Source organism: Cherax quadricarinatus, chromosome 7, assembly GCF_038502225.1.
Source record: "Cherax quadricarinatus isolate ZL_2023a chromosome 7, ASM3850222v1, whole genome shotgun sequence".
Classification (NCBI taxonomy): Eukaryota; Metazoa; Arthropoda; class Malacostraca; order Decapoda; family Parastacidae; genus Cherax; species Cherax quadricarinatus.
In genome coordinates this window covers 36734519-36762343 of record NC_091298.1, presented here as the reverse complement: position 1 = coordinate 36762343, position 27825 = coordinate 36734519, and the positions used below count along the sequence as shown (strand labels likewise).

General features: G+C 44.6%; 1 protein-coding gene across 1 annotated transcript in view; it reads left to right on the top strand.

Moving 5' to 3' along the window:
* Positions 1–27825, top strand: part of LOC138852328 (uncharacterized) — a 565480-nt gene that overhangs the window by 313781 nt on the left and 223874 nt on the right. The window contains exon 6 of the mRNA XM_070082110.1: positions 9360–9489. Coding sequence (XP_069938211.1) covers positions 9360–9489 — 130 coding nt within the window. The remainder of the gene's footprint in view (positions 1–9359; positions 9490–27825) is intronic.

The window sequence follows — 27825 nt, the reverse complement described above, 5'->3', positions numbered from 1 at the left end:
CGTACGCTCCATCCCGTGTAAAAGTTGTGATTCCTTTCATTTAGGACAAACTGGCAAATCGTTTAGGACCAGAATTAAATAACAAAAATATGCAATATCTAGTGGATAAGTATCCAGTGTTTTGTTCATTCAATTAAGGGATATGGGCTATTGTGGGGATTAAACTAATACAGTCCAACGAAGTATTGTGGAATCATCTCTTGTCAAATATGATGCACAAAATATTACAAATTTGTGTTTGGGAAAGTATGTATAAACTTCACAGTTTTATAGTCCAGATTATTGTCCATAATGTTAAAGGTAACATTGCTTTTTCACAAAAATATAGTGTTTTTGTTCTTTGTCAAGCAAACACTTTAACTTGATGTTTGACAGATGTATGTGTGGGTTAACTTAGTGAGGGACCTATTTGTGAGGTGTTGTCACCTTGTTTGAATGACGTGTCACCTCATTTACCGTATTATGTAATAAAATATTCTCTCTTGGTAAAATAAAAGGCTGGGGTGGTAGTGAAAGCGGAATATTCAAATGGCTTCAAGAAGAAATCGAAATATTTTTCCTTGAAGCATTTTATCCAATTCTCCTAGGCTGTGGGTCCCACAATTTCCTCCACATCCTGTTGTATATGCCCTCTTAGTTATCTTATTTTGCTCCATCATCAAGAATCTCTGAATCCCTGAATCCCTGAATCCCTGAATGCCTGTTGTCTCCTCTGACTCCCCACACCTCTTACTCTCCCGTTCATACTCTAACATACTCAACTCACCGGTAAATAAAATACACTAACAATCCCTCACCACACTCGTCCGCTAATAATCCCTCGTCCCACTTGTTCACTCACTAACAATCCCTTACCCCACTCATCCACTCACTAACAATCCCTCACCCCTCTCGTTCACTCACTAACAGTCCCTCACCCCACTTGTTCACTCACTAACAATCTCTCACTCCACTCGTCACTAACAATCCCTCACCCCTCTTGTTCACTCACTAACAGTCCCTCACCCCACTTGTTCACTCACTAACAATCCCTTACCCCACTCATCCACTCACTAACAATCCCTCACCCCTCTCGTTCACTCACTAACAGTCCCTCACCCCACTTGTTCACTCACTAACAATCCCTCACTCCACTCGTCACTAACAATCCCTCACCCCTCTCGTTCACTCACTAACAGTCCCTCACCCCACTTGTTCACTCACTAAAAATCCCTCACTCCACTCGTCACTAACAATCCCTCACCCCTCTCTTTCACTCACTAACAACCCCTCACCCCACTTTTTCACTTACTAACAGTCCCTTGCCTGATCGTTCCCTGGAACTTCCTCATCACTAATCACTTCGGGTTAATCCTTCTACTCATTAACCATTCCCCTTTCATGGTAGGTAAAATAGCAGAATGCACACGGAACCTTCACTGCACATGTAAGTTCAGTCAAGCACCTTAACTACTGGGAAAGTTTAAAGGACCTTTATCTGCACTCTCTGGAACGCAGGCAAGAAAGGTACATCTACATCTAGAAAATCCTAGAAGGACTGGTCCCAAATTCGTATTTTGAAATCACTCTCTAGGGAAGCAAAACACTAGGCAGACGGTGCAACATATCGCCACTGACAAGAAGGGGTGCCATGAGTACACTAAAAGAAATCATAATAAGTGTCCAGGAACCAAGGCTGTTCAACATCTTCCCACCATGCATAATGGGAAATTACCAATAGACCTCTGGCCGCCTTCAAGAGGGAGCTGGACAGGTATCTAAAGTCAGTACCTGATCGGCTTGGCTGTGGTTTATAAGTTGGATTGCGTGCTACTATGAAGAACAGTCTGGTTGAATAGACCTTGATCCACCGGGAGGCCTGGTCAAGGACTGAACCGCGGGGGTGTTGACCCCAGGAACGACCTCCAGGTAGACTTCAAATAGAACCACTCCAGCCTCCTGTCAACCAAACACTTCAGCCTCCTCTAAACCAAACTCTGCAGACTCTTTTCAACCAAACACTTCAGACTTCCATCAACCAAACACTGCAGACTTCCATCAACCAAACACTCCAACCCCTGCCTACCAAACACTCCTGCCTCCTGTCAACCAAACACTCCAGCCCCCCTGTCAACCAAACGCTTCTGCCCCCTGTCAACCAAACACTCCAGTCCCCATGTCAACCTAAAACACCAGTCCCCATGTCAACCAAACACTCCACCCCCTGTCAACCAAACACTCCAGTCCCCTGTCAACCAACCACTTCCTGTCAACCAAGCACTTCCTGTCAACCAAACACTCCAGCCCCCCTGTCAACCAAACACTTCTGCCGCCTGTCAACCAAACACTCCACCCCCCTGTCAACCAAACACTCCAGTCCCCCTGCCAACCAAGCGCTTCCTGTCAACCAAGCGCTTCCTGTCAACCAAACACTCCACCCCCTGTCAACCAAACACTCCACCCTCTGTCAACCAAACACTCCACCCCCCTGTCAACCAAACTCTCCAGTCCCCCTGTCAACCAACCACTTCCTGTCAACCGAACACTTCCTGTCAACCAAACACTCCACCCCTCTGTCAACCAAACACTCCACCCCCCTGTCAACCAAACACTCCAGTCCCCCTGTCAACCAACCACTTCCTGTCAACCAAACACTTCCTGTCAACCAAACACTCCACCCCCCTGTCAACCAAACACTCCACCCTCTGTCAACCAAACACTCCACCCTCCTGTCAACCAAACTCTCCAGTCCCCCTGTCAACCAACCACTTCCTGTCAACCGAACACTTCCTGTCAACCAAACACTCCACCCCTCTGTCAACCAAACACTCCACCCCCCTGTCAACCAAACACTCCAGTCCCCCTGTCAACCAACCACTTCCTGTCAACCAAACACTTCCTGTCAACCAAACACTCCACCCCCCTGTCAACCAAACACTCCACCCCCCTGTCAACCAAACACTCCACCCCACCTGTCAACCTAACACACCAGTCCCCATGTCAACCAAACACTCCACCCCCCTGTCAACCAAACACTCCAGTCCCCCTGTCAGCCAACCACTTCCTGTCAACCAAACACTTCCTGTCAACCAAACACTCCACCCCCCTGTCAACCAAACACTCCACCCCCGTGTCAACCAAACACTCCACCCCACCTGTCAACCTAACACACCAGTCCCCTTGTCAACCAAACACTCCATCCCCCTGTCAACCAAACACTCCACCCCCCTGGCAACCAAACACTCCACCCCCCTGTCAACCAAACTCTCCAGTCCCCCTGTCAACCAACCACTTCCTGTCAACCAAACACTCCACCCCCTGTCAACCAAACACTCCACTCCCCCTGTCAACCAAACACTCCACTCCCCCTGTCAACCAAACTCTCCACCCCCCTGTCAGCCAAACACTTCACACCCTGTCAACCAAACATTCCAGTCCCCCTGTCAACCAAACACTTCAACCTTTTAGAATTTTCATCATATTGTTACTGATGACAATAATAGGGTAACTGACGCTGGCGCTGAATGCCAGGTGTTCATGACAGGAAATCGAATAAATGGTATAGAACACCATGCTAATGAATGAGACATATGTTTAACATTTGGATGTCTTTATTCTGGAGACATATCGGCGCCCAGTGGCTTTTCCAGCCCAATGCTGAGAACGGTGGAATATGAGAAGGTGTTTGAGGTAATCAGTCCCTCAGCCTGGAGTCGATGTGATAAAACTTATGTTTGATCACATTGTGACTTTACTTTTCAATCCTTAGATGTCCAAACACTCCAGACTCTTCTTATACAGCTTGTCCTCGAAAAACATCGTTTTGTTCAACGTCGTTTCGCTATAACGTTGAAAGGAAAATCTCGACTGAATACACTTAATACAAATTACTGTAAAGTATAATCATACAAACGGAAGACAATAAATGATCCAGTACGAAAGCTCTCAGCGAGTCCGTCGTATTTGTTATTGTTTGCTTTTAAACTGCGTCTTGGTAGATGCTCCTTACAATTTTCGCTTTGCAAACTTTTTTTTTTTTTAACCCTGTTTGAGTGAGTGTTGAAGGTGCACTGTGCACCCCTGATGTCTGAGACCACAAGAAAAAAATCAGAAAAAGTGTGACATGAGAAACAAAACTAGAAGTTTTAAAGAGATTTGTCGATGAACAATTAGCCCATCGTAAGAATGGTTTCGTTTTACGTCGTTTCGCTTAATGTCACAAGAACCTATCGACGACGTTAAGTGAGGACTTACTATACCCAGAAGCCTGGTAGCAAATGGTTTCACTGCGTAGCAAACACCAAGAAGGGTGCTATGGACATCATAGTGAACTCTTCAATTAAGAGAGTTCACTCCAGTTATGTTTTCAAGTCTACCAGTGACTTGCAACCTCTTAGAGTAGTGGTTCCCAACCTTTTCACCACCAGGTCTGTCTACTCAAAAAACTATTTTTTTTTACTAACAACAAACTCGTGTTCCCAGTTTAGTCTCAACTGAAAGACGTAAGTAACTAAATATGCAATTAAATAAATGGCAGTATTAAAAAAGCTTACTTTAATGAAATAGTTAATGCTGACACTATGTTCCGAATTTCAGGTTCAGCGGCAGACAATTTTAAGCATAGATCAGGTTCGCTATTCATCCTGTTTCTGTGTTTGGCTTTTATATAAAACAGCTGGGAGAAAGTCTCTTCACATAAATATGCAGTGGGGAATAACATTAAATATCTCAGTACTTTGCATGCCAGTTCGGGGTAAACATTTTTTAAATGCATCCAAAAGTCAGATAAGTTGTAGTGAATGACACTTGATCTCATTGAGGTTTTAGTGAGGTATCAGTGAGGTGTCAGTGAGGTATCAGTGAGGTGTCAGTGAGGTATCAGTGAGGTATCACACCAGTGTTCAACAAAACTTTTTTCTTTATTTGCAGTTTAATCTTTAAAATTTTTTTATTTTTTATTTACTTATTAACACATCGGCCGATTCCCACCAAGGCAGGGTCACTCCATCACTTTCTTGCAAGAGGGGTTCCTTACACTACAGTTATGGCAATATAAACACAAATGCAGTATAATGTGATCCTTTATTGACTACGTTTCGCCCACACAGTGGGCTTTTTCAAGTCACAAACAGAACTACCTGGGGTGGAAGGAACGCGAGTATTTATAGTCCGGCTGAGGTCAGGTGAAGAATGCTGCATCTGATGATGTACCGAGTGGGGCTATAGAGTCTAAAAACTTGGGTAGCTTGGAAAGGAGATTGGATAAGTTTGTGAGCAGACCTTCTACAGTGTTCTTATGTGGGATAGCGATGAAGAAGTTTCTTGGCAAGTGGTTCAGCTATGTTATAGAAGCCACTATTCTGGTTGAAGTTGTCGGATATAGAAATAAGTGATGATTCCAGGATTCTTCGGTATTGAGTGTTGTCTTCTGTGGCGATAAGTCTTGAGTTTCTGTAGTTTATCAAGTGGTTGTGTGAATTACGGTGTTGTACGCAGGCATTCCTTGTGTCGTCAGACCTGCTTGCGTATTGGTGTTCTGAAATACGTGTTTGGAGGTCCCTTGATGTTTCGCCCACGTATAACTTGTTGCAGTCATTACAAGGGATTATGTATACCCCTGCAGAGGATGGAGGCTTGTCCTGCCTACTACTGGTGATGTCCTTGATGGTCTTGGTTGTGGAGGTAGATATTTGGAATGATGTTTTGGCAAAGATGTTGGAAACATGTTTGGCAATGGAGTTGGTGGGAAGGACTATGTATCTCTTCTCGGCAGTGTCTTCTCTGGGTGTGTTGAAGATGTTTAAAGCTCGCCGTCTGCAGTCTCTGATGAAGTGACGAGGATAGTGGAGTTTGGAAAATACTTGTTCAATTATAGTGCATTCTTCCTCAAGGAACTCGTTGCTGCAGATTCTGAGTGCACGCAGGAAGAAGCCTATAATTACACCACGTTTGGTTTTGGTGTCGTGGTGAGAGTAGAAGTGGAGAAGATCGTTTTGGTTGGTGGGTTTTCGATAGACTTTAAAACGAAGTTCGTGGTCAGCTTTGCAGAGTAGAACATCAAGGAAAGGAAGAGTGTTGTCGACTTCTTCTTCAAGTGTGAACTGGATTGAAGGCTCGACCTGGTTGAGCTTGTCTTGGAGAGCTTGAACGTTGAAGCGTTTAGGAGTTATGAGGAGAATGTCGTCAACATAACGGAGCCAGGTGACAGACGAAGGAATAATGGTGGAGAAACGTTCGGCTTCTAGATGTTCCATGTATCGGTTTGCCAGGACTGCACTGAGTGGCGAACCCATGGGTAGTCCAAAAGTCTGCTGAAAGAGGTGATTTTCGAAAGAGAAACACGTAAAGCCAACACATAGTTCAACAAGGTCGATGAAATCGCTGGCTGGAATGGGAAGACCATTATTCCTTCGTCTGTCACCTGGCTCCGTTATGTTGACGACATTCTCCTCATAACTCCTAAACGCTTCAACGTTCAAGCTCTCCAAGACAAGCTCAACCAGGTCGAGCCTTCAATCCAGTTCACACTTGAAGAAGAAGTCGACAACACTCTTCCTTTCCTTGATGTTCTACTCTGCAAAGCTGACCACGAACTTCGTTTTAAAGTCTATCGAAAACCCACCAACCAAAACGATCTTCTCCACTTCTACTCTCACCACGACACCAAAACCAAACGTGGTGTAATTATAGGCTTCTTCCTGCGTGCACTCAGAATCTGCAGCAACGAGTTCCTTGAGGAAGAATGCACTATAATTGAACAAGTATTTTCCAAACTCCACTATCCTCGTCACTTCATCAGAGACTGCAGAGGGCGAGCTTTAAACATCTTCAACACACCCAGAGAAGACACTGCCGAGAAGAGATACATAGTCCTTCCCACCAACTCCATTGCCAAACATGTTTCCAACATCTTTGCCAAAACATCATTCCAAGTATCTACCTCCACAACCAAGACCATCAAGGACATCACCAGTAGTAGGCAGGACAAGCCTCCATCCTCTGCAGGGGTATACATAATCCCTTGTAATGACTGCAACAAGTTATACGTGGGCGAAACATCAAGGGACCTCCAAACACGTATTTCAGAACACCAATACGCAAGCAGGTCTGACGACACAAGGAATGCCTGCGTACAACACCGTAATTCACACAACCACTTGATAAACTACAGAAACTCAAGACTTATCGCCACAGAAGACAACACTCAATACCGAAGAATCCTGGAATCATCACTTATTTCTATATCCGACAACTTCAACCAGAATAGTGGCTTCTATAACATAGCTGAACCACTTGCCAAGAAACTTCTTCATCGCTATCCCACATAAGAACACTGTAGAAGGTCTGCTCACAAACTTATCCAATCTCCTTTCCAAGCTACCCAAGTTTTTAGACTCTATAGCCCCACTCGGTACATCATCAGATGCAGCATTCTTCACCTGACCTCAGCCGGACTATAAATACTCGCGTTCCTTCCACCCCAGGTAGTTCTGTTTGTGACTTGAAAAAGCCCACTGTGTGGGCGAAACGTAGTCAATAAAGGATCACATTATACTGCATTTGTGTTTATATTGCCATTGTGTCGGTATTTTATACCATTTATTTCCACACTACAGTTATAAAACTGCAACATTAACACCCCTCCTTCAGAGTGTAGACACTGTACTTCCCATCTCCAGGACTCAAGTCCGGCCTGCCGGTTTCCCTGAATCTCTTCATAAATGTTACTTTGCTCACACTCCAACAGTACATCAAGTATTAAAAGCCATTTATCTCTATTCACGCATGCTTGCTGGAAGTCCAAGCCCCTCGCACACAAAACCTCCTTTACCCCCTCCCTCCAACATTTCTTAGGCCGACCCCTACCCCGCCTTCCCTCCACTACAGCTTTATACACTCTCGAAGTCATTCTATTTCGTTCCATTCTCTCTACATGTCCGAACCACCTCAATAACCCTTCCTCAGCCCACTGGACAACAGTTTTGCAAATCCCGCACCTCCTCCTAACTTCCAAACTACGAATTCTCTGCATTATATTCACACTACACATTGCCCTTAGACATGACATCTCCACTGCCTCCAGCCTTCTCCTCGCTGCAACATTCATCACCCATGGTTCACCCCCCTTTTTATTATATCTACATGAAATGGATAGCTAATCCGTTTGTTATTGGCATCAGAAAGAGGAAAATAGCGTTTAAAAAATTAGACTATTTCTGCCGATTTGGGAATGGCTCTGAAATTTTGAAAGTTTATCTTTATCAGCCGTATTGTAAGTAATTATACATTTTCCTTGCAGTCTCTTGCAATCTTGAACCTAGCTCACGGACCCCAGGAGTCCACGGACCACAGGTTGGGAACCGCTGTATTAGAGAGTCACAGGAAATTAACATCGTCAAAAAAACGTGAAATACTGTACACGTTTTATTCAACCTTCCAGTGTAAAATAAAGCGTCATTTTTCTTTGACTTTCAAGGATTTCCAGAAACTTTACTCAGGGTATAATTTTTTTTTCTGGGTCAATTAACATCGGAATTTTTAAACTTTTGTGACGACAGAGTCGCGCACTGGAACTAGACGAATACTAAATGAACTTTCTCGTCTACATAGACCTTTTAACAGTAAATCCTTGAGGATATTGTTGTGGAAATGATGGCAAGTGATGACATCGTGATCATCAGAGTCGCAACTGATATAACAGTTTACAAGGTCGATATTGTCCACCAATATCATCACGTTTAATGAAAGCATCATCATTCGGAGACTAGAACTCATTATGGGAATGGATTACATGCAATAACTTTTGAAGAGGATAATTTATTTTATGTACTGTACGCTTTGATTTTATCCCTATCTCTGGGGCTAAAATTTTATTTTTTATTTCTCATCCTACGGTAAGAGGCGTTACCTCTCTTAGGCCATTATCAGTTATATAACTGTCAGACTAATCTATTCAGTTTCTCACTCACTAGCTACCTAACTACGCTTCTTTCTCGTTCACTAACCATACCAGCCATTTGCCCACTAACCAACACAGAATCTCACCCACTACCATTATTTTATAATTGTTATCATGGGGAGAGCTAAACCCGTAGGATTATATATCACATGTGGGGAAGGGGGGATGGATAGTACTAAGGCTCAATTCAAGGAACCTGAACATAGATCCAATTCCATTGATCAAGAGCACCTCACTAGCGTCAAGGAACCTCCTTTAAGGGGTCACCCACTACCACCTTAGCCTTCCACCCACTAACTACCCCAACGTCCCGACCACTTGTTTTTCTAGCTAGTCTACCATTAACCATCCCAGCTAACCCTCCCGCTAACTAACCCCCGCAAACGGCCTGCCTACTAACTACATCACTTTCCGCTGGTAGGTAGAGAAGACACCCACCATGACAACATCGAAACTGTACATGACGCGGGCAGTGAAGGCAGACTCCGGCAACTACACTTGTGCTCCCATGTACGCACTCCCAGACTCCGTCATCGTCCATGTTGTTAATGGTAAGTATGTGTTAAGGGTGTTCTGGGTGTTCAGGGTGGGAATCCATCTTTTGTTAGTGTTCAAGGTGTTGAACTTGTAGATATTAAAATTAATTGTCTGTCTCGGATATTGTGGATGTATAAGCCGTCAATATCTGTCAAAGAAGTGATTGTGTCTAGGGTGTTGTGGTTGTGTCCAGGGTGTTGTGGTTGTGTCCAGGGTGTTGTGGGTGTGTCCAGTGTGTTGTGATTCTGTCCAGGGTGCTGGGGTTGTGTCTAGAATGTTTTCATTGTGCCCAGGGTGTTGTGATTGTGTCCAGAGTTTTGTGATTGTGTCCAGGTGTTGTGGTTGTGTCCAGGATGGTTTAGTTGTTTCCTGGGTGTTGTGATTGTGTCCAGGATGGTGTGCTTGTGTCCAGGGTGTTGTAATTGTATCCAGGGTGTTGTGGTTGTGTTCAAGGTGTTGTGATTGTGTCCATGGTGTCGTGATTTTCTCCAGGGGTTGTGGTTGTGCCTACGATGCTTTGGTTGTCTCCAGGATGGTGTAGTTGTCTCCGTGATGGTGTGGTTGTGTCCAGCGTGTTGTGATTGTGTCCAGGGTGTTTTGATTGTGTCCAGGGTGTTGTGATTACCTCCATGATAATGTGGATGTGCCCAGGGTGTTGTGGATGTGCCTACGGTGTTTTGATTGTGTCTAGGGTGTTGTGTTGGTTCCACGATGTTTTGATTGTGTTCAAGGTGTTGTGGATATGTCCAGGGTGATGCGATCGTTCCCAGGGCGTTGTGGATGTGCCTACGGTGTTTTGATTGTGTCCAGGGTGTTGTGGTTGTTTCCACGGCGTTGTGATTGTGTCCAAAATGTTGTGGATGTGTCCAGGGTGTTGTGACTGTGCCCAGGATGTTGTGGATGTGCCTAGCGTGTTTTGATTGTGTTCAGGATGTTGTGATGGTCTCCAGGATGTTTTGATTGTCTCCAGGGTGTTGTGATTGTGTCCAAGATGGTGTGGTTGTGACTCGGATGGTGTGGTTGTGTTCAGGATAGTGTGGTTGTGTCCAGCATGGTGTGGTTGTGTCTCGGATGGTGTGGTTGTGCCCAGGATGGTGTGATTGTGTCCAGGATGGTGTGGTTGTGTCTCGGATGGTGTGGTTGTGTCCAGGATGGTGTGGTTGTGTCCAGGGTGTTGTGGTTGTGTCCTGGATGGTGTTGTTCTGTTCAGGATGTTGTGAATGTGTCCAGGGTGTTGTGATTGTGTCTACAATGTTTTGAGTGTGTCCAGAGGGTTGTGATTGTGTCCAGGATTGTTGCTGCTGGTGTGTCAGGGTGTTGTTGTTGGTGTATCAGGGTGTTGCTGTTGGTGTGCCATGGGTGTTGCTGTTGGTGTGTCAGGGGTGTTGCTGTTGGTGTGTCAGGGTGTTGCTGTTGGTGCGTCAGGCGTGTTGCTGTAGGTGTGTCAGGGGTGTTACTGCTGATGTGTCAGGGTGTTGCTGTTGGTGTGTCAGGGGTGTTGCTGTTGGTGTGTTAGGATGTTGCTGTTGGAGTGTTAGGATGTTGCTGTTGGTGTGTCAGGGGTGTTGCTGGTGGTGTGTCAGGACTGTTGCTCTTGGTGTGTCACGGGTGTTGCTGTTGGTGTCTCAGGGGTGTTTCTTTTAGTGTGTTCATGGTTTTGTCGTTGTGTTCCAATATGTTTTGAGTGCGTAAAAGATATTTTGAGTCTCTACAGAAAGTTGTGGAAGGGTATTGTAGAAGTGTTCTAGGTGATGTGGTGGTATCCCGTGGAGCTGCGGTTATGTAATGGATGATGTTGGTTGTTCAATGAATCGTATGAGAGTCTACGATATTTTGGGTTCAAGATGTTACGGTTGTGTCCAGGGTGTTTCTTGTATCCAGAGTGTTGTGGACATGTCCAGGATGTTGAGCTTGTGTCCAGAGTGTTGTGGACATGTCCAGGATGTTGTGTTTGTGTCCAGAGTGTTGTGGACTTGTCCAGGAAGTTTTGGTTGTGTCCAGAGTGTTGTGGACATGTCCAGGATGTTGTGGTTGTGTCCAGAGTGTTGTGGACATGTCCAGGATGTTGTGCTTGTGTCCAGAGTGTTGTGGACATGTCCAGGATGTTGTGCTTGTGTCCAGAGTGTTGTGGACATGTCCAGAATGTTGTGCTTGTGTCCAGAGTGTTGTGGACATGTCCAGGATGTTGTGCTTGTGTCCACAGTGTTGGGGACATGTCCAGGATGTTGTGCTTGTGTCCAGAGTGTTGTGGACATGTCCAGGATGTTGTGCTTGTGTCCAGAGTGTTGTGGACATGTCCAGGATGTTGTGCTTGTGTCCAGAGTGTTGTGGACATGTCCAGGATGTTGTGCTTGTGTCCAGAGTGTTGTTGACATGCCCAGGATGTTGTGGGTGTGTCCAGAGTGTTGAGGAAATGTCCAGGATATTGTGCTTGTGTCCAGAGTGTTGTGGACATGTCCAGGATGTTGTGCTTGTGTCCAGAGTGTTGTGGACATGTCCAGGATGTTGTGCTTGTGTCCAGAGTGTTGTGGACATGTCCAGGATGTGGTGCTTGTGTCCAGAGTGTTGTGGACATGTCTAGGATGTTGTGCTTGTGTCCAGAGTGTTGTGGACATGTCCAGGATGTGGTGCTTGTGTCCAGAGTGTTATGGACATATCCAGGATGTTGTGCTTGTGTCCAGAGTGTTGTGGACATGTCCAGGATGTGGTGCTTGTGTCCAGAGTGTTGTGGACATGTCTAGGATGTTGTGCTTGTGTCCAGAGTGTTGTGGACATGTCCAGGATGTAGTGCTTGTGTCCAGAGTGTTATGGACATGTCCAGGATGTTGTGCTTGTGCCCACAGTGTTGTGGACATGTCCAGGATGTTGTGCTTGTGTCCAGAGTGTTGTGGACATGTCCAGGATGTTGTGCTTGTGTCCAAAGTGTTGTGAACATGTCCAGGATGTTGTGCTTGTGTCCAGAATGTTGTGGACATGTCCAGGATGTTGTGGACATGTCCAGGATGTTGTGCTTGTGTCCAGAGTGTTGTGGACATGTCCAGCATGTTGTGGTTGTATCCAGAGTGTTGTGAACATGTCCAGGATGTTGTGCTTGTGTTCAGAGTGTTGTGGACATGTCCAGGATGTTGTGCTTGTGTCCAGAGTGTTGTGGACATGTCCAAGAGGTTGTGCTTGTGTCCAGAGTGTTGTGGACATGTCCAGGATGTTGTGCTTGTGTCCAGAGTGTTGTGGACATGTCCAGGATGTGGTGCTTGTGTCCAGAGTGTTGTGGACATGTCTAGGATGTTGTGCTTGTGTCCAGAGTGTTGTGGACATGTCCAGGATGTGGTGCTTGTGTCCAGAGTGTTATGGACATGTCCAGGATGTTGTGCTTGTGCCCACAGTGTTGTGGACATGTCCAGGATGTTGTGCTTGTGTCCAGAGTGTTGTGGACATGTCCAGGATGTTGTGCTTGTGTCCAAAGTGTTGTGAACATGTCCAGGATGTTGTGCTTGTTTCCAGAATGTTGTGGACATGTCCAGGATGTTGTGGACATGTCCAGGATGTTGTGCTTGTGTCCAGAGTGTTGTGGACATGTCCAGCATGTTGTGGTTGTATCCAGAGTGTTGTGAACATGTCCAGGATGTTGTGCTTGTGTTCAGAGTGTTGTGGACATGTCCAGGATGTTGTGCTTGTGTCCAGAGTGTTGTGGACATGTCCAAGAGGTTGTGCTTGTGTCCAGAGTGTTGTGGACATGTCCAGGATGTTGTGCTTGTGTCCAGAGTGTTGTGGACATGTCCAGGATGTGGTGCTTGTGTCCAGAGTGTTGTGGACATGTCTAGGATGTTGTGCTTGTGTCCAGAGTGTTGTGGACATGTCCAGGATGTGGTGCTTGTGTGCAGAGTGTTATGGACATGTCCAGGATGTTGTGCTTGTGTCCACAGTGTTGTGGACATGTCCAGGATATTGTGCTTGTGTCCAGAGTGTTGTGAACATTTCCAGGATGTTGTGCTTGTGTCCAGAGTGTTGTGGACATGTCCAGGATGTTGTGCTTGTGTCCAGAGTGTTGTGGATATGTTCAGGATGTTGTGCTTGTGTCCAGAGTGTTGTGGACATGTCCAGGATGTTGTGCTTGTGTCCAGAGTGTTGTGGGCATGTCCAGGATGTTGTGCTTGTGTCCAGAGTGTTGTGGACATGTACAGGATGTTGTGCTTGTGTCCAGAGTGTTGTGGACATGTCCAGGATGTTGTGCTTGTGTCCAGAGTGTTATGGACATGTCCAGGATGTTGTGCTTGTGTCCATAGTGTTGTGGGCATGTCCAGGATGTTGTGCTTGTGTCCAGAGTGTTTTGGACATGTCCAGGATGGTGTGCTTGTGTCCAGAGTGTTATGGACATGTCCAGGATGTTGTGCTTGTGTCCATAGTGTTGTGGGCATGTCCAGGATGTTGTGCTTGTGTCCAGAGTGTTTTGGACATGTCCAGGATGGTGTGCTTGTGTCCAGAGTGTTGTGGACATGTCCAGGATGTTGTGCTTGTGTCCAGAGTGTTGTGGATATGTCCAGGATGTTGTGCTTGTGTCCAGAGTGTTGTGGACATGTCCAGGATGTTGTGCTTGTGTCCAGAGGATTTTGAATATTTGAGAGAGTGTCACACTTGGGTTGAGGAAGTAACACCCCACCAATCCCAGTGTTTGGAAGAGTGTCACACCTGGGATGAGAGAGTAACTCACACCACCCACACCAGTGTTAGGGAGAGTGTCACACCTGAAGTGGGGGAGTAGCACACCCTTCCCACCCCAGTGTTTGGGAGAGTGTCACACCTGGGGTGAGGGAGCAACACACCCCACCCACCCCAGTGTTTGGGAGAGTGTCACACCTGGGATGAGAGAGTAACTCACACCACCCACACCAGTGTTTGGGAGAGTATCACACCTGAAGTGGGGAAGTAGCACACCCTTCCCACCCCAGTGTTTGGGAGAGTGTCACACCTGGGATGAGAGAGTAACTCTCACCACCCACACCAGTGTTAGGGAGAGTGTCACACCTGAAGTGGGGGAGTAGCACACCCTTCCCACCCCAGTGTTTGGGAGAGTGTCACACCTGGGGTGAGGGAGCAACACACCCCACCCACCCCAGTGTTTGGGAGAGTGTCACACCTGGGATGAGAGAGTAACACACCCCACCCACCCCAGTGTTTGGGAGAGTGTCACACCTGGGATGAGGGAGCAACACACCCCACCCACCCCAGTGTTTGTGAGAGTGCCACACCTGGGGTGAGGGAGTAACACACCCCACCCACCCCAGTGTTTGGGAGAGTATCACACCTGAAGTGGGGGAGTAGAACACCCTTCCCACCCCAGTGTTTGGGAGAGTGTCACACCTGAAGTGGGGGAGTAGAACACCCTTCCCACCCCAGTGTTTGGGAGAGTGTCACACCTGGGGTGAGGGAGCAACACACCCCACCCACCCCAGTGTTTGGGAGAGTGTCACACCTGGGGTGAGGGAGCAACCCCAGTGTTTGGGAGAGTGCCACACCTGAAGTGAGGGAGTAACACACCCCACCCACCCCAGTGTTTGGGAGAATGCCACACCTGGTATGAGGGAGCAACACACCCCTCCCACCCCAGTGTTTGGGAGAGTGCAACACCTGAAGTGGGGGAGTAACACACCCCACCCACCCCAGTGTTTGGGAGAGTGCCACACCTGAAGTGGGGGAGTAGCACACCCCACCCACCCCAGTGTTTGGAATAGTGCCATACCTGAAGTGGGGGAGTAACACACCCCACCCACCCCAGTGTTGGGAGAGTGCCACACCTGAAGTGGGGGAGTAACACACCCCACTCACCCTAGTGTTTGGGAGAGTGTCACACCTGGGGTGAGGGAATAACACACCCCACCCACCCCAGTGTTTGGGAGAGTATCACACCTGAAGTGGGGGAGTAACACACCCCACCCACCCCAGTGTTTGGGAGAGTGCCACACCTGGGGTGAGGGAGCGACACACCCCACCCACCCCAGTGTTTGGGAGAGTGCCACACCTGGGGTGAGGGAGCAACACACCCCACCCACCCCAGTGTTTGGGAGAGTGTCACACCTGGGGTGAGGGCGTAACACACCCCACCCACCCCAGTGTTTGGGAGAGTGCCACACCTGGGGTGAGGGAGGAACACACCCCTCCCACCCCAGTGCTTGGGAGAATGTCACACCTGGGGTGAGGGAGCAACACACCCCTCCCACCCCAGTGCTTGGGAGAGTGCCACACCTGGGGTGAGGGAGTAACACACCCCACCCACCCCAGTGTTTGGGAAAGTGTCACACCTGGGGTGAGGGCGTAACACACCCCACCCACCCCAGTGTTTGGGAGAGTGCCACATCTGGGGTGAGGGCGTAACACACCCCACCCACCCCAGTGTTTGGGAGAGTGTCACACCTGGGGTGAGGGAGCGACACACCCCACCCACCCCAGTGTTTGGGAGAGTGCCACACCTGGGGTGAGGGAGCAACACACCCCTCCCACCCCAGTGTTTGGGAGAGTGCCACATCTGGGGTGAGGGCGTAACACACCCCACCCACCCCAGTGTTTGGGAGAGTGTCACACCTGGGGTGAGGGAGGAACACACCCCTCCCACCCCAGTGCTTGGGAGAGTGTCACACCTGGGGTGAGGGAGCAACACACCCCTCCCACCCCAGTGCTTGGGAAAGTGTCACACCTGTGGTGAGGAAGCAACACACCCCTCCCACCCCAGTGCTTGGGAGAGTGTCACACCTGTGGTGAGGAAGCAACACACCCCTCCCACCCCAGTGCTTGGGAGAGTGTCACACCTGGGGTGAGGGAGTAACACACCCCTCCCACCCCAGTGCTTGGGAGAATGTCACACCTGGGGTGAGGGAGTAACACACCCCTCCCACCCCAGTGCTTGGGAGAGTGTCACACCTGGGGTGAGGGAGTAACACACCCCTCCCACCCCAGTGCTTGGGAGAGTGTCACACATGGGGTGAGGGAGTAACACACCCCTCCCACCCCAGTGCTTGGGAGAGTGTCACACCTGGGGTGAGGGAGTAACACACCCCTCCCACCCCAGTGCTTGGGAGAGTGTCACACCTGGGGTGAGGGAGTAACACACCCCTCCCACCCCAGTGCTTGGGAGAGTGTCACACCTGGGGTGAGGGAGTAACACACCCCTCCCACCCCAGTGCTTGGGAGAGTGTCACACCTGGGGTGAGGGAGTAACACACCCCTCCCACCCCAGTGCTTGGGAGAGTGTCACACCTGGGGTGAGGGAGTAACACACCCTACCCGGCCGTGTTTGAAATGGGTTAAAAGTACCTATAACAATAGTAATAATAATGATTATAATAATAATAATAATAATAATAATAATAATAATAATAATAATAATAATTACAGGATGTTACTTGTAAATAGATACACTGATGCTGCCATTCTGATGTGGGCAATTCATCACATGCTTTTCCAAACTCTTGTTATGACTAATCCGCAAGACTTGTATACCTACAACATTACCACCATTATCGTCTTGTCTAAAACTAGGCAGGTATCCGAGGCTGGTACAATGTTGTCTACTTCTCTGGATGCCAAAAAAATAATGGAAGAGAGGTTTAGATAAAATAATTTATAAAATCCGTTTACAAGTTAACGAATCAAGAGAGCTAAAGCTAACGAATCAAGAGAGCTAAAGACGTTTTCCATGGAGAGTGTCTCAGGCGCACTATTTCAGTTGCGTTCTCGTAGTGATTTGCAAAATCGGCTTGCACTCATCTTTTAGTTGGGATGTCATCGTCACCTCGTCATCCTCAATTCCCTGCAGAAAGAAGAGCAACGTCTTTTATACTGCATGAAAATAAAGATGAAAGTTTTATTCCTACCGTGAATCTGTCGATATATTTTAGCTTTATCAAAGAGTCACTGCTAAGATTCTCTCTGTCTCTTTCTTTCATATATATATATATATATATATATATATATATATATATATATATATATATATATATATATATATATATATATATATATATATATATATGCAAGGAATTCGCAAGAGCAGGCGAAATATATACAAACACTATCTCTGGCAGATGTAGACTCGAACCTACGAACCTTGGAACAAGGTACACAGTGCTATACCATTATCACCACACTGGACCATTACCTTGGCGTTCAGCCTGCGCTAGACGTTGATCCAAGGAAGCCAGTTTTCAGGGAGAAGGCTTACAGCTTTTCATCTCATCCCCTGCATGCATCAGCCTTACTAGAGATTTTAACAATGCAAGGAATTCGCAAGAGCAGGCGAAATATACACAAACACTGATCTCTGGATGAAGGAGAAAAGCTGTAAGCCTTCTCCCTGAAAGCTGGCTGCCTTAGATGAACGTCAAGCGCAGGCTGGACGCCTAGGTATTGGTCCAGTGTGGTGAAAATGGTATAGTACTGCGTACCTTGTTCCAAGGTTCGTAGGTTCGAATCTCCTTCAGCCAGAGATCAGTGTTTGTGCATATTTCGCCTGCTCTTGCGAATTCCTTGCATTGTTAAAATCTCTAGTAAGGCTGATACATGCATGGGATGAGATGAAAAGCTGTAAGCCTTCTCCCTGAAAGCTGGCTGCCTTGAATCAACGTCTAGCGCAAGCTGGACTCTAAGGTATTGGTCCATTATGTTGAGAATGGTATAGCACTGCGTACCTTGTTCCAAGGTTCGTAGGTTCGAGTCTCCTTCAGCCAGAAATCAGTGTTTATATATATATATATATATATATATATATATATATATATATATTTGCAATAAAATCAGAGTAACCATGTGATATCACAGTATGCACAACAACCACTGTGAAAAAACAGCGAAATTCCAAGCACTTTCGTGACTTCTCACAATATCAAGGAAGTCTAAAAAAAAAAATCAAAACTACACTTCATAATCACGTCACAACAGCAAGACTACACCTGACAGTCCCGTGGCAACACCCAACTCTGTGAAATACACCTCATACTCTACCCAAGCATTAAGATTTTTTACTTGTCTAATGTATCATTAAATTCTTCCCAAATTTTATTAATTATAAATGAATCCATTTTATATAAACCAAAAGACATGTTAATATTCTTTTCAAAACTGCTTTTTATGAAACGTGATTTTATTATATTCGTGTCGACCATGGACTTGCTTCATACAACTTTCTCAACATTTTAAAAATCAATTGATGGTTAAAATCTCTCACGTGAATAAACAGAGCATTAGAATCTTGTTCAGTTCTAATGCTATATATATGTTGTTTTAATCTTTAATATATATATATATATATATATATATATATATATATATATATATATATATATATATGTATATGTATATATATATATATATATATATATATATATATATATATATATATATATATATATATATATATATATATATATACGTATGTGGAAGAAATCACAATAAAAAGGGTGACTAGAAATGTAAAAAAGTTCCACAGTGAAATGAATAAACCAGGAAACCTGAGAGTGCTTTCATGTGCATGCACACACAGTTTCAGAAAAATAGAAAGTGAGGTGATATCTCACTCTTTGAGGTAACACTTCTTTGAGGTAACACCTCTGAGATAATACCTCCCTATTTGAGGTAATTCCTCAGTCTTTGACGTGACACCTCTTATATAATACCTCTGTGTGTCACGGGGCTTACTGTGTGCTAGGCCACTGGCCAACAACAGGTTGAACATAAAATAACAGTAAAACTCTAATTTTAAATCTTTAATATGGGTAAAAATGTGTCATAAATATTAACCCTCTAAATGTGATAACAGTCAGGCAGTGTTGTACAATCTTCATTGATTTTCAAAACATAAGAATTGAGGAGCAGTACAGTAGGTTCACCTCCTCCATCCCCCATGAAGGTGACTCCAGAATTCAACCTCCCAACACACACTCACACACACACACACACACACACACACACACACACACACACACACACACACACACACACACACACACACACACACACACACACACACACACATTTGTCCAGCTTATGCTTGAAGTTAAGACTAATTGTTGCTTTGACAAAGGACACAAACTGTATTTTGGGGAAAAAAATATGTTCACCTTAATGATTGTGTACAATATTCTGGACTGTATAACTTAAGTAATTTGATGCCATAACTCAAGTTTGAAATATGTGGAGCATCGTCCCTAACAAATGAATATTCCAAAATATATCTTTGAAATGTACAGAATTACATAGAAGTAATTCTTTGGGATCAGTCCAATCTTCTGTACACAGTGGTCTGAATCGTTCACGTGAATGATCAAAGCACATTCATTTGCTTTTGCATGTTATGCTACTTATCTCTGGTCTGAAGTGACTCTCCAGATTGTATCAGTAGCAAGCTGACCAGTATCTTTTGAGGATATACCTTGTAAACAGAAGCAACTATTCCTTCTCTGAAAATAACTGTAACAACAAGTGAAGGAGTTGGAGGATGTTCAGAGAGAAATACGGGGATCACCTGAGCAAAATAAGAGGATTTGTAGTAATCCTCTTATGGTAAATTCTGAGGAAACGATACAGGATAAAGGAACGAAGATTAAGATCAAAAGGTTGAATGGAGAGACGGAAACCACTAACCACTTCGCTGTGTTCCGTGCTCCAGGAGGAATGCAGAGCGGCCTACGTAGCAACTGCCAGGGACGACGGTGATAGGACGGATCACCCACCAAAATATACCAGTGAAGGTAAGAATGTTATTGTTGGGGATTCCCAGATAAAATTTATGGATAGGGCATTCTGTCTTAGAGATAGGAAGAGGAGACAGAGTGTGTGTTTCCCTGGAGACGGGATGCAGGATATGCCTAGCCGTCATGAAAGGTAATGGGAACAATCACATTATTTGTCATAATGCTGAAGACAACGATGTTGGCGGACGTAGGAGCAAGGACCTGATTAACAGTTATAGGCCAGCGATAGACATAATTAGAAAGAGGGGAGTGCTGCCTGTAATATGTTGCATTTTGCCATGGAGAGGAGTTGGAAATGATTGATTGTCCAGGGCAAGTGGCGGTAATTGCTAGCTGGATAAACACTGTAAGATTAGTAGTGAAGGACATCATTATTGTATACGTTTTGGTGCTGAGACTTTGGAGTGATCAAGGATGCACGACCGAAACATATCTAATGAATACTCCGTAAGTGTCTGCACTTGTGTTCTTTCATCAGTATTGTCAGTATACCATCTACTTTCACAGTTAGTAGCATCGTTAGATACAGTACCTAGCTAGTCTTTAGTGCTTTCCTCCACTCGTTTATTTGCCAAATTAACAACAAATTCATTATTTAAGTTGATAATTACGGTTCAGCTTTAGACAAGTAGTGCGAAGGATACCTAGAATTCAGACCATTAGTGGGTTAATACAAATTCCAGGAACAGCTTGTTCAAAACTGCTTTGTGGAGGTTATGCGCTGGAAGGCTAACCTTTTTCCAGCTACCAATTTTTTTTTGTGCTAACAAGACACTGGAAATCATAAAATGGGGTACCAGTAATTACAGTGAGTGTGTCTTGCAAAATAGATCTCGGAGGAACCTGCTCATTTAAAATTATTGTTAGAAACTTTATGTGCTTTCAGTGAAAAAAATATTAAACAGGCCTGCAAAATGTGCCTGATCAACCAGGCTGTTACTAATGTCAGCACGCAAACCAACGTTCGAATCACATCCTGATTACTCAGGAACTGATTTTAGGCATCTTTCCAGCTCCCTCTTGAAGATAGCTAGGGATCTGTTAGTAATCCCCCTTATGTATGCTGAGAGGCAGTTGAACAGTCTTATTCCCCTGACACTGTGTAGTCTCTTAGCGTACTCATGGTGGCACTATTTTTCACTAAGGGGATGTTGCACCGCCTGCCGAGTCTTTTGGTTTTGTAGGGAGTGATTTCCATGTGTAGATTTGGGACTATTCTCACTAAGATTTTCCAAGTGTATATTATCATGTATCTTTCTCGCCTGTGTTCCAAGTAGTATAGGTCAAGTAACTTCAACACTTCCCATGAATTTAGGTGCTTAATTGTATTTATACATTCCGTCCAAGTTCTCTGTATATTCTCCACGCCTGCAATTTTGCCTGCCTCGAAAAGGCCCGTTGGTGCACAGAGCAATATTCCAGCCTAAAGAGAACAGGAGATTCGAAGAGAATCATCATGGGCTTGGCATCTCTAGTTTTGAAGGTCTCATTATCCATCCTATCATTTTCCTAACAGATGGGGTAGAGACATTGTTGTGATCTTTGATAGTGACATTCTCTGACCTTATCACTTCCAGGTCTATTATGAGTCTGGAATTTATTTTCTACTCCTATCCCGTTTTTATTTCCTCTAGTTGTCCATAACGGAGGAAAAGGATAGGAGTGCTCACTGTACCTTGTGAAACAACTTTTCACTGTAGCTTCCTCTGACTTTATGCAGTTTACTGTTACTCTTTGTATTCTATTTGTTAGGAAGTTTTAGATCCATCTACCCACTTTTCCCTATTATTCCTTTGTCATGCATTTTGTGTGTTATTACACCATGATCCCACTTGTCGAAGGCTTTCGCAAAGTCTGTGTATTCTAGATTTGCATTTTGTTTATCCTCTAGTGCACGGAGTTTATGAGTGCATGAGCATGTCATTTATTATTTTTTTCAAAGTCCTGTAGTGTTAGGATTTTATCAGAATTGTGTCAATGAATCCAAAATTCATTTAGATTGTCGACCTTAATCTGATTAACGGTTCGCTAAACGCCGAGTCGCACCGGGACTTCAGAATCTCACTCATTTCTTTGCTGTCATATGTGCAAGTTTCATTTCATTTAAGCAGCGGCCCAACACTGGCGTGGTTTTTGCTCTAGGTCTAGTGTAGGAAAAGAAATATGTTTTTCCACTTTCCATTAAGTCTTTTAATTCTTCCTGTGTTGCTTGGTTCCTGTATGATTCTTTAAGCTTAAGTTTGGTATTTTATATTTCTCTGGCCAGTGCCTCCTTATATGAATCGTTGCTGTCGCCTATAGAAGGAGCATCTCTTTCTTTCTGGTTTATATCTTTTCTTCTTTTATCTTAGGAGAATGTGCCTTGAACATACTACAAGTGCCTCAGAGTATGTACCATAAATATAATTCTATAAATATATTAAACAATCATGGTGACATCTCGTACCCCTGGTCTAAGGACTACTTTTACTGGAACATAACCTCCATCTCTCCTTCATATTCTAACGTGGGCCTGACTATCCTTGTAAAAACTCCTAACTGATTTCGGTAACCTGCAACATCTGCCACATTGCTCTCCTGTCCATAATATCACATGCCTCTTCCAAATCCATAAATGCAGCGAAAACTTCTTTATCCTTGCTCAAATACTGTTCACTTATATACTTCAATGTAAACACTTGGTCTACACATCTCTTCCTCTTCCTAAAGTCTAGTTCTTCATCTGCGATCCGGCTCTGCGCATTACCCTAAATTCTTTCATCAATAACTCTACCTTACACCTTAACAGGTGCGCTCATAAGGCTTATTCACCTTTAATTCTGACACTCTCTGTTTTGTCCACTTTGCTTTTATACAAAGGAAGTATACATGCTCTTTCCCGATCCATAGGGACCTTCCCCTCTTTAAAACAGTTGTTAAAACCACCAACCACTCCAAAACTATATCTCCACCTGCTTTTAACATTTCAGTCTCGATCCCATTAATCCCAACTGCTGTACTCTCTTTCATTTTACTAACAACCTCACGCACCTCCCCCACACTTACATTAGGCTCTTCCTCACTTCTAAAAGATGTTAAACCTCCTGCAATAAATCACAGTTTTACCCTCTTCAACAGCATTAAACAGTTCCTCAAAATGCTCTCACCATCTTCCTGATACCTCCAACTCCCTACCTAATAATTTTCCGCATCTGCTTTTAACTGTCTAAGCGATTCGTTCCCTAGGCTTTCTCAAATTATTAATCTCACTCCAAAACTTTTCTTGTCAGCAAAATTTGTTGACAACATCTCACTCTCTTTTTGCTCTTTTTTTATATTCCCTCTTAATCTCTCTCTTTTTCTCTCCATATACTCCTCCCTCCTTATATCTTTCTGTTTCGCTAACTTTTTCTCTATTTAGCTTATCATTTCACGAACTGCTAATCTTTTATGTTGTGCCCATCCTCCTATATCCATATCTCTTCAACATCATTACCTATTCTCTCACTAGCCCAACTTTCTCTCAATAGTTGTTTATATCCTACCCTAACTTCCTTCCCCTTTAGTTTATATACTTTCACCCACTCTTACTTACTAATGTCATTCTCCTTGTGTCCCGTCTATCTCTTACTCTCACTGTAGCTACTACTAAACTGATCTGATATAACTCACGAAGTCGTAATAACACGATTGCAAACAAACCTCGGTATATTTGAAGTTAGAACCCATGGCAAGGGAGCCGTGAACCTCCAGGCCAGTGGGCCAGCTGGCTACAATGAGATTCATCCTACTAGGTATATTTATACACCATAAGAAGGTTAGCACTGGCCACCACTGTGACCACAAATGCAAGTTTTTACAGATGAATGTTATTGAAGCCAGCTGGCCCAGTGGTTTACTTACTGGTCTGGAATTTAACGACTCCCTAGCCATGGGTTCTAACTCCACCCGTACCGTGGTTTGATCTGACATACGGTGGAACCCCAGTTTTTGTCTTTAATCCATTCGAACGTACGAACCTTGGAAGAAGGTACGCAGTGCTCTACCGCCGTACCACACTTGACCAATACGTCTAGCGTTGGCTGAGCCCCAAGGTATTGGTCCAGTGTGATACGGCGGTAGAGCACTGCGTACCTTGTCCCAAGGTTCGTAGGTTCGAGTCTCCTTCGGCCAGAGATCAGTGTTTGTGAATATATATATATGAATATATATATATATATATATATATATATATATATATATATATATATATATATATATATATATATATATATATATATATATATATATAGGGATTTACCACCTCTAGAACTGTTATAGGGACCCTCATCCTCAGAGAAAAGAATAAACTTGCTTCAGGGAAAACTCAAGATTCTCCCTGAAGCTGTTTGAGAATTTTCTCCTACCACCCCCTATATTATATATATATATATTTTATTTAAAGACAAAATACATTGACAAAACATTCACAAAAATATGATACAAAGTAAAACAACATAGGTAACTCAGAGCTACATCTAGAATACTTCGTCCAGCTCCCCGGCGGTGGGCCGCTTGCCCAGAATGCTGCAGGCATTTCCTCTCTGGATCGCAACACTGAGTCTCTGAAAGAGGAAGCTGGTCGCCCTGTGGTCCTTGGTTTCTATGATGAGCTTTTCACCTAGCTCTTTGAGGAACTTTAGAGCACACTTGCCCCATGCTCCAAGGGTCTCTGACCCTATTGGAATGAAGTTATAGCAAGGGGGAAGGTCTTCATATTTGCGGATCTTCTGAGTCTAGCGTTATATATATATATATATATATATATATTTTTATTATTTATTATCACACTGGCCGATTCCCACCAAGGCAGGGTGGCCCGAAAAAGAAAAACCTTCACCATCATTCACTCCATCACTGTCTTGCAAGAAGGGTGCTTTACACTACAGTTTTTAAACTGCAACATTAACACCCCTCCTTCAGAGTGCAGGCACTGTACTTCCCATCTCCAGGACTCAAGTCCGGCCTGCCGGTTTCCCTGAATCCCTTCATAAATGTTACTTTGCTCACACTCCAACAGCACGTCAAGTATTAAAAACCATTTGTCTCCATTCACTCCTATCAAACACGCTCACGCATGCCTGCTGGAAGTCCAAGCCCCTCGCACACAAAACCTCCCTTACCCCCTCCCTCCAACCCTTTCTAGGCCGACCCCTACCCCGCCTTCCTTCCACTACAGACTGATACACTCTTGAAGTCATTCTGTTTCGCTCCATTCTCTCTACATGTCCGAACCACCTCAACAACCCTTCCTCAGCCCTCTGGACAACAGTTTTGGTAATCCCGCACCTCCTCCTAACTTCCAAACTACGAATTCTCTGCATTATATTCACACCACACATTGCCCTCAGACATGACATCTCCATGACATGACATATATATATATAATATATATATATATATAATATATATATATATATAATATATATATATATATGTAATATATATATATAATATATATGTCGTGCGGAATAGGCAGAATTTGCGATCTTGGCTTAAATAGCAACGCTCATCTTGCCATAAAGGACAAGTGAAAATTTGTGTATGCAGTAATTTCGCCAAAATCATTCTCAACCTAACGAAAAAAATATATTTGACTGTGTATGTTTAGTACTAAATTACTGTAAATGTATTTAAAATATATTTAGCTGGCTTAGGCTAAAATAAATTGATCTTGTTATAGTAAGGTTAGGTAAGTTTTCTAAGATTCTTTTGGTGCAAAATTAAAAATTTTTACATTAACATTAATGAAAAAAATATATCTTTAAACGTATAAGAGAAAATTTCGGAAAGGACTTAATTTTAAATGAGTTCTTGTTAATTGACCAGTTTTACATATTCGGCACGACATACAAGGTTCGTCAACAATTCCTTGGCTGGTCTGATTCCTGATGAAATTAGACCTTTCTTTTTTGGTGCAACACTTTGTGCACTTAAAAAGAAGGATGGAGGAATTCGGCCAATTGCAGTAGGCAACACGTTACGCCGCCTCGTATCCAAAGCTGCTGTCCGAAGTATTCGTGCACAGGCAGCCTTGATGCTTCAACCAAACCAGCTTGGCTTTGGGGTCTCTCAAGGAAGTGAAGCAGCGGTTCATGCAACAAGGGCATATATCAACAACCTGCCTGAGGACAATGCAGTGGTAAAATTAGATTTCAAGAATGCGTTCAATCTCCTGAAAAGAGACGTGGTATTAGCAGCAGTACAAGAACATTTCCCTGGTCTCTTCCCTTTTGTTTCAGCTGGGTATAGCAAGGAATCAATGCTTCTCTTTGGAGAGCATGAAATCACATCATCGGAGGGTGTCCAACAAGGAGATCCTCTTGCACCATTTCTCTTCTGTATTGCAGTTAGGGAAATCACAGTCAGACTGACCAGCGAGCTAAACATCTGGTTCCTAGATGATGGCACACTAGCAGGTACAAAGGAGTCCCTCCTACATGACCTTACACAGGTAATGACACGGGGACAGGAAATGGGTCTCATCCTGAATCCATCCAAATGTGAAATCATCTCAGTCAGTCAACAAGTGATAAATGCAGTGAGATCAAAACTACCAGGAGCAGCAGTCATTGCCCCCACAAATAGTGTCTTGCTAGGAGCACCTCTGGGAAGCAATGCCATTGACACAATTCTCAGGAAGAAATTGGAAGAGTTAAGGAGAATGGAACAACGAATAGGCAATCTGGACACCCACGATGCCTTGTACCTTCTCACAAAGTGCTTGAGTCTGCCCAGGTTGACATATTTCCTAAGATGTGCACCTTCATATGATAACCCTATACTGCACGAATATGACAGTATTCTGAGGCAGATTTTTACGAAAGTACTTAACCTTACTCTAGAAGACGGGCAGTGGAACCAAGCTACACTTCCAGTCAGACTAGGAGGCATTGGTGTCCGCAAGTCATCACAGATTGCGTTACCTGCTTTTCTGTCCTCGTGTATTGCATCCAGAGAGCTTGTAGCAGCGATTCTCCCTGAACATCTTAGGGACAAGATTGGAGCCCAGGACCAAAAATTCATTGACGGAGCAATGATCTGGGATAATCTAACGGGCTCAGAAACCAGACCTGCTCCCCCCAACAACTACAAACAATCGCACTGGGATGGTCCAATAGTGGAAAATATAGCCTCAACGATGCTTCAGAGTGTGTCAGGGAAGGATAGAGCCCGCCTCCTGGCAGTGAGAGCCCCTCATGCTGGGGACTTTCTGTTGGCTGTTCCCAACTCCAGCCTTGGCACACGCCTCGACCCACAGACCATCCGCATCGGTGTTGCCCTTCGACTTGCCGCCCCTATTCTCGCCGAACACAGGTGTATTTGTGGCAGTGAAGCAGCAGACCGATTCGGGTACCATGGTCTTGTGTGCCGTAAATCCGAGGGAAAGATTGCAAGACATGAGGAGGTTAATAACATTATCAAGAGGAGCCTCACAACAGCTGGATGCCCAGCAGTAAGGGAGCCACCCCAACTATGCAGATCTGATGGCAGCCAGAAGCGTCCAGATGGTATCACCCTTCAAGCCTGGACAGATGGGAAGCAGGTGGTGTGGGACTATACATGTGCATCTACCTTGGCTGATACCTATCT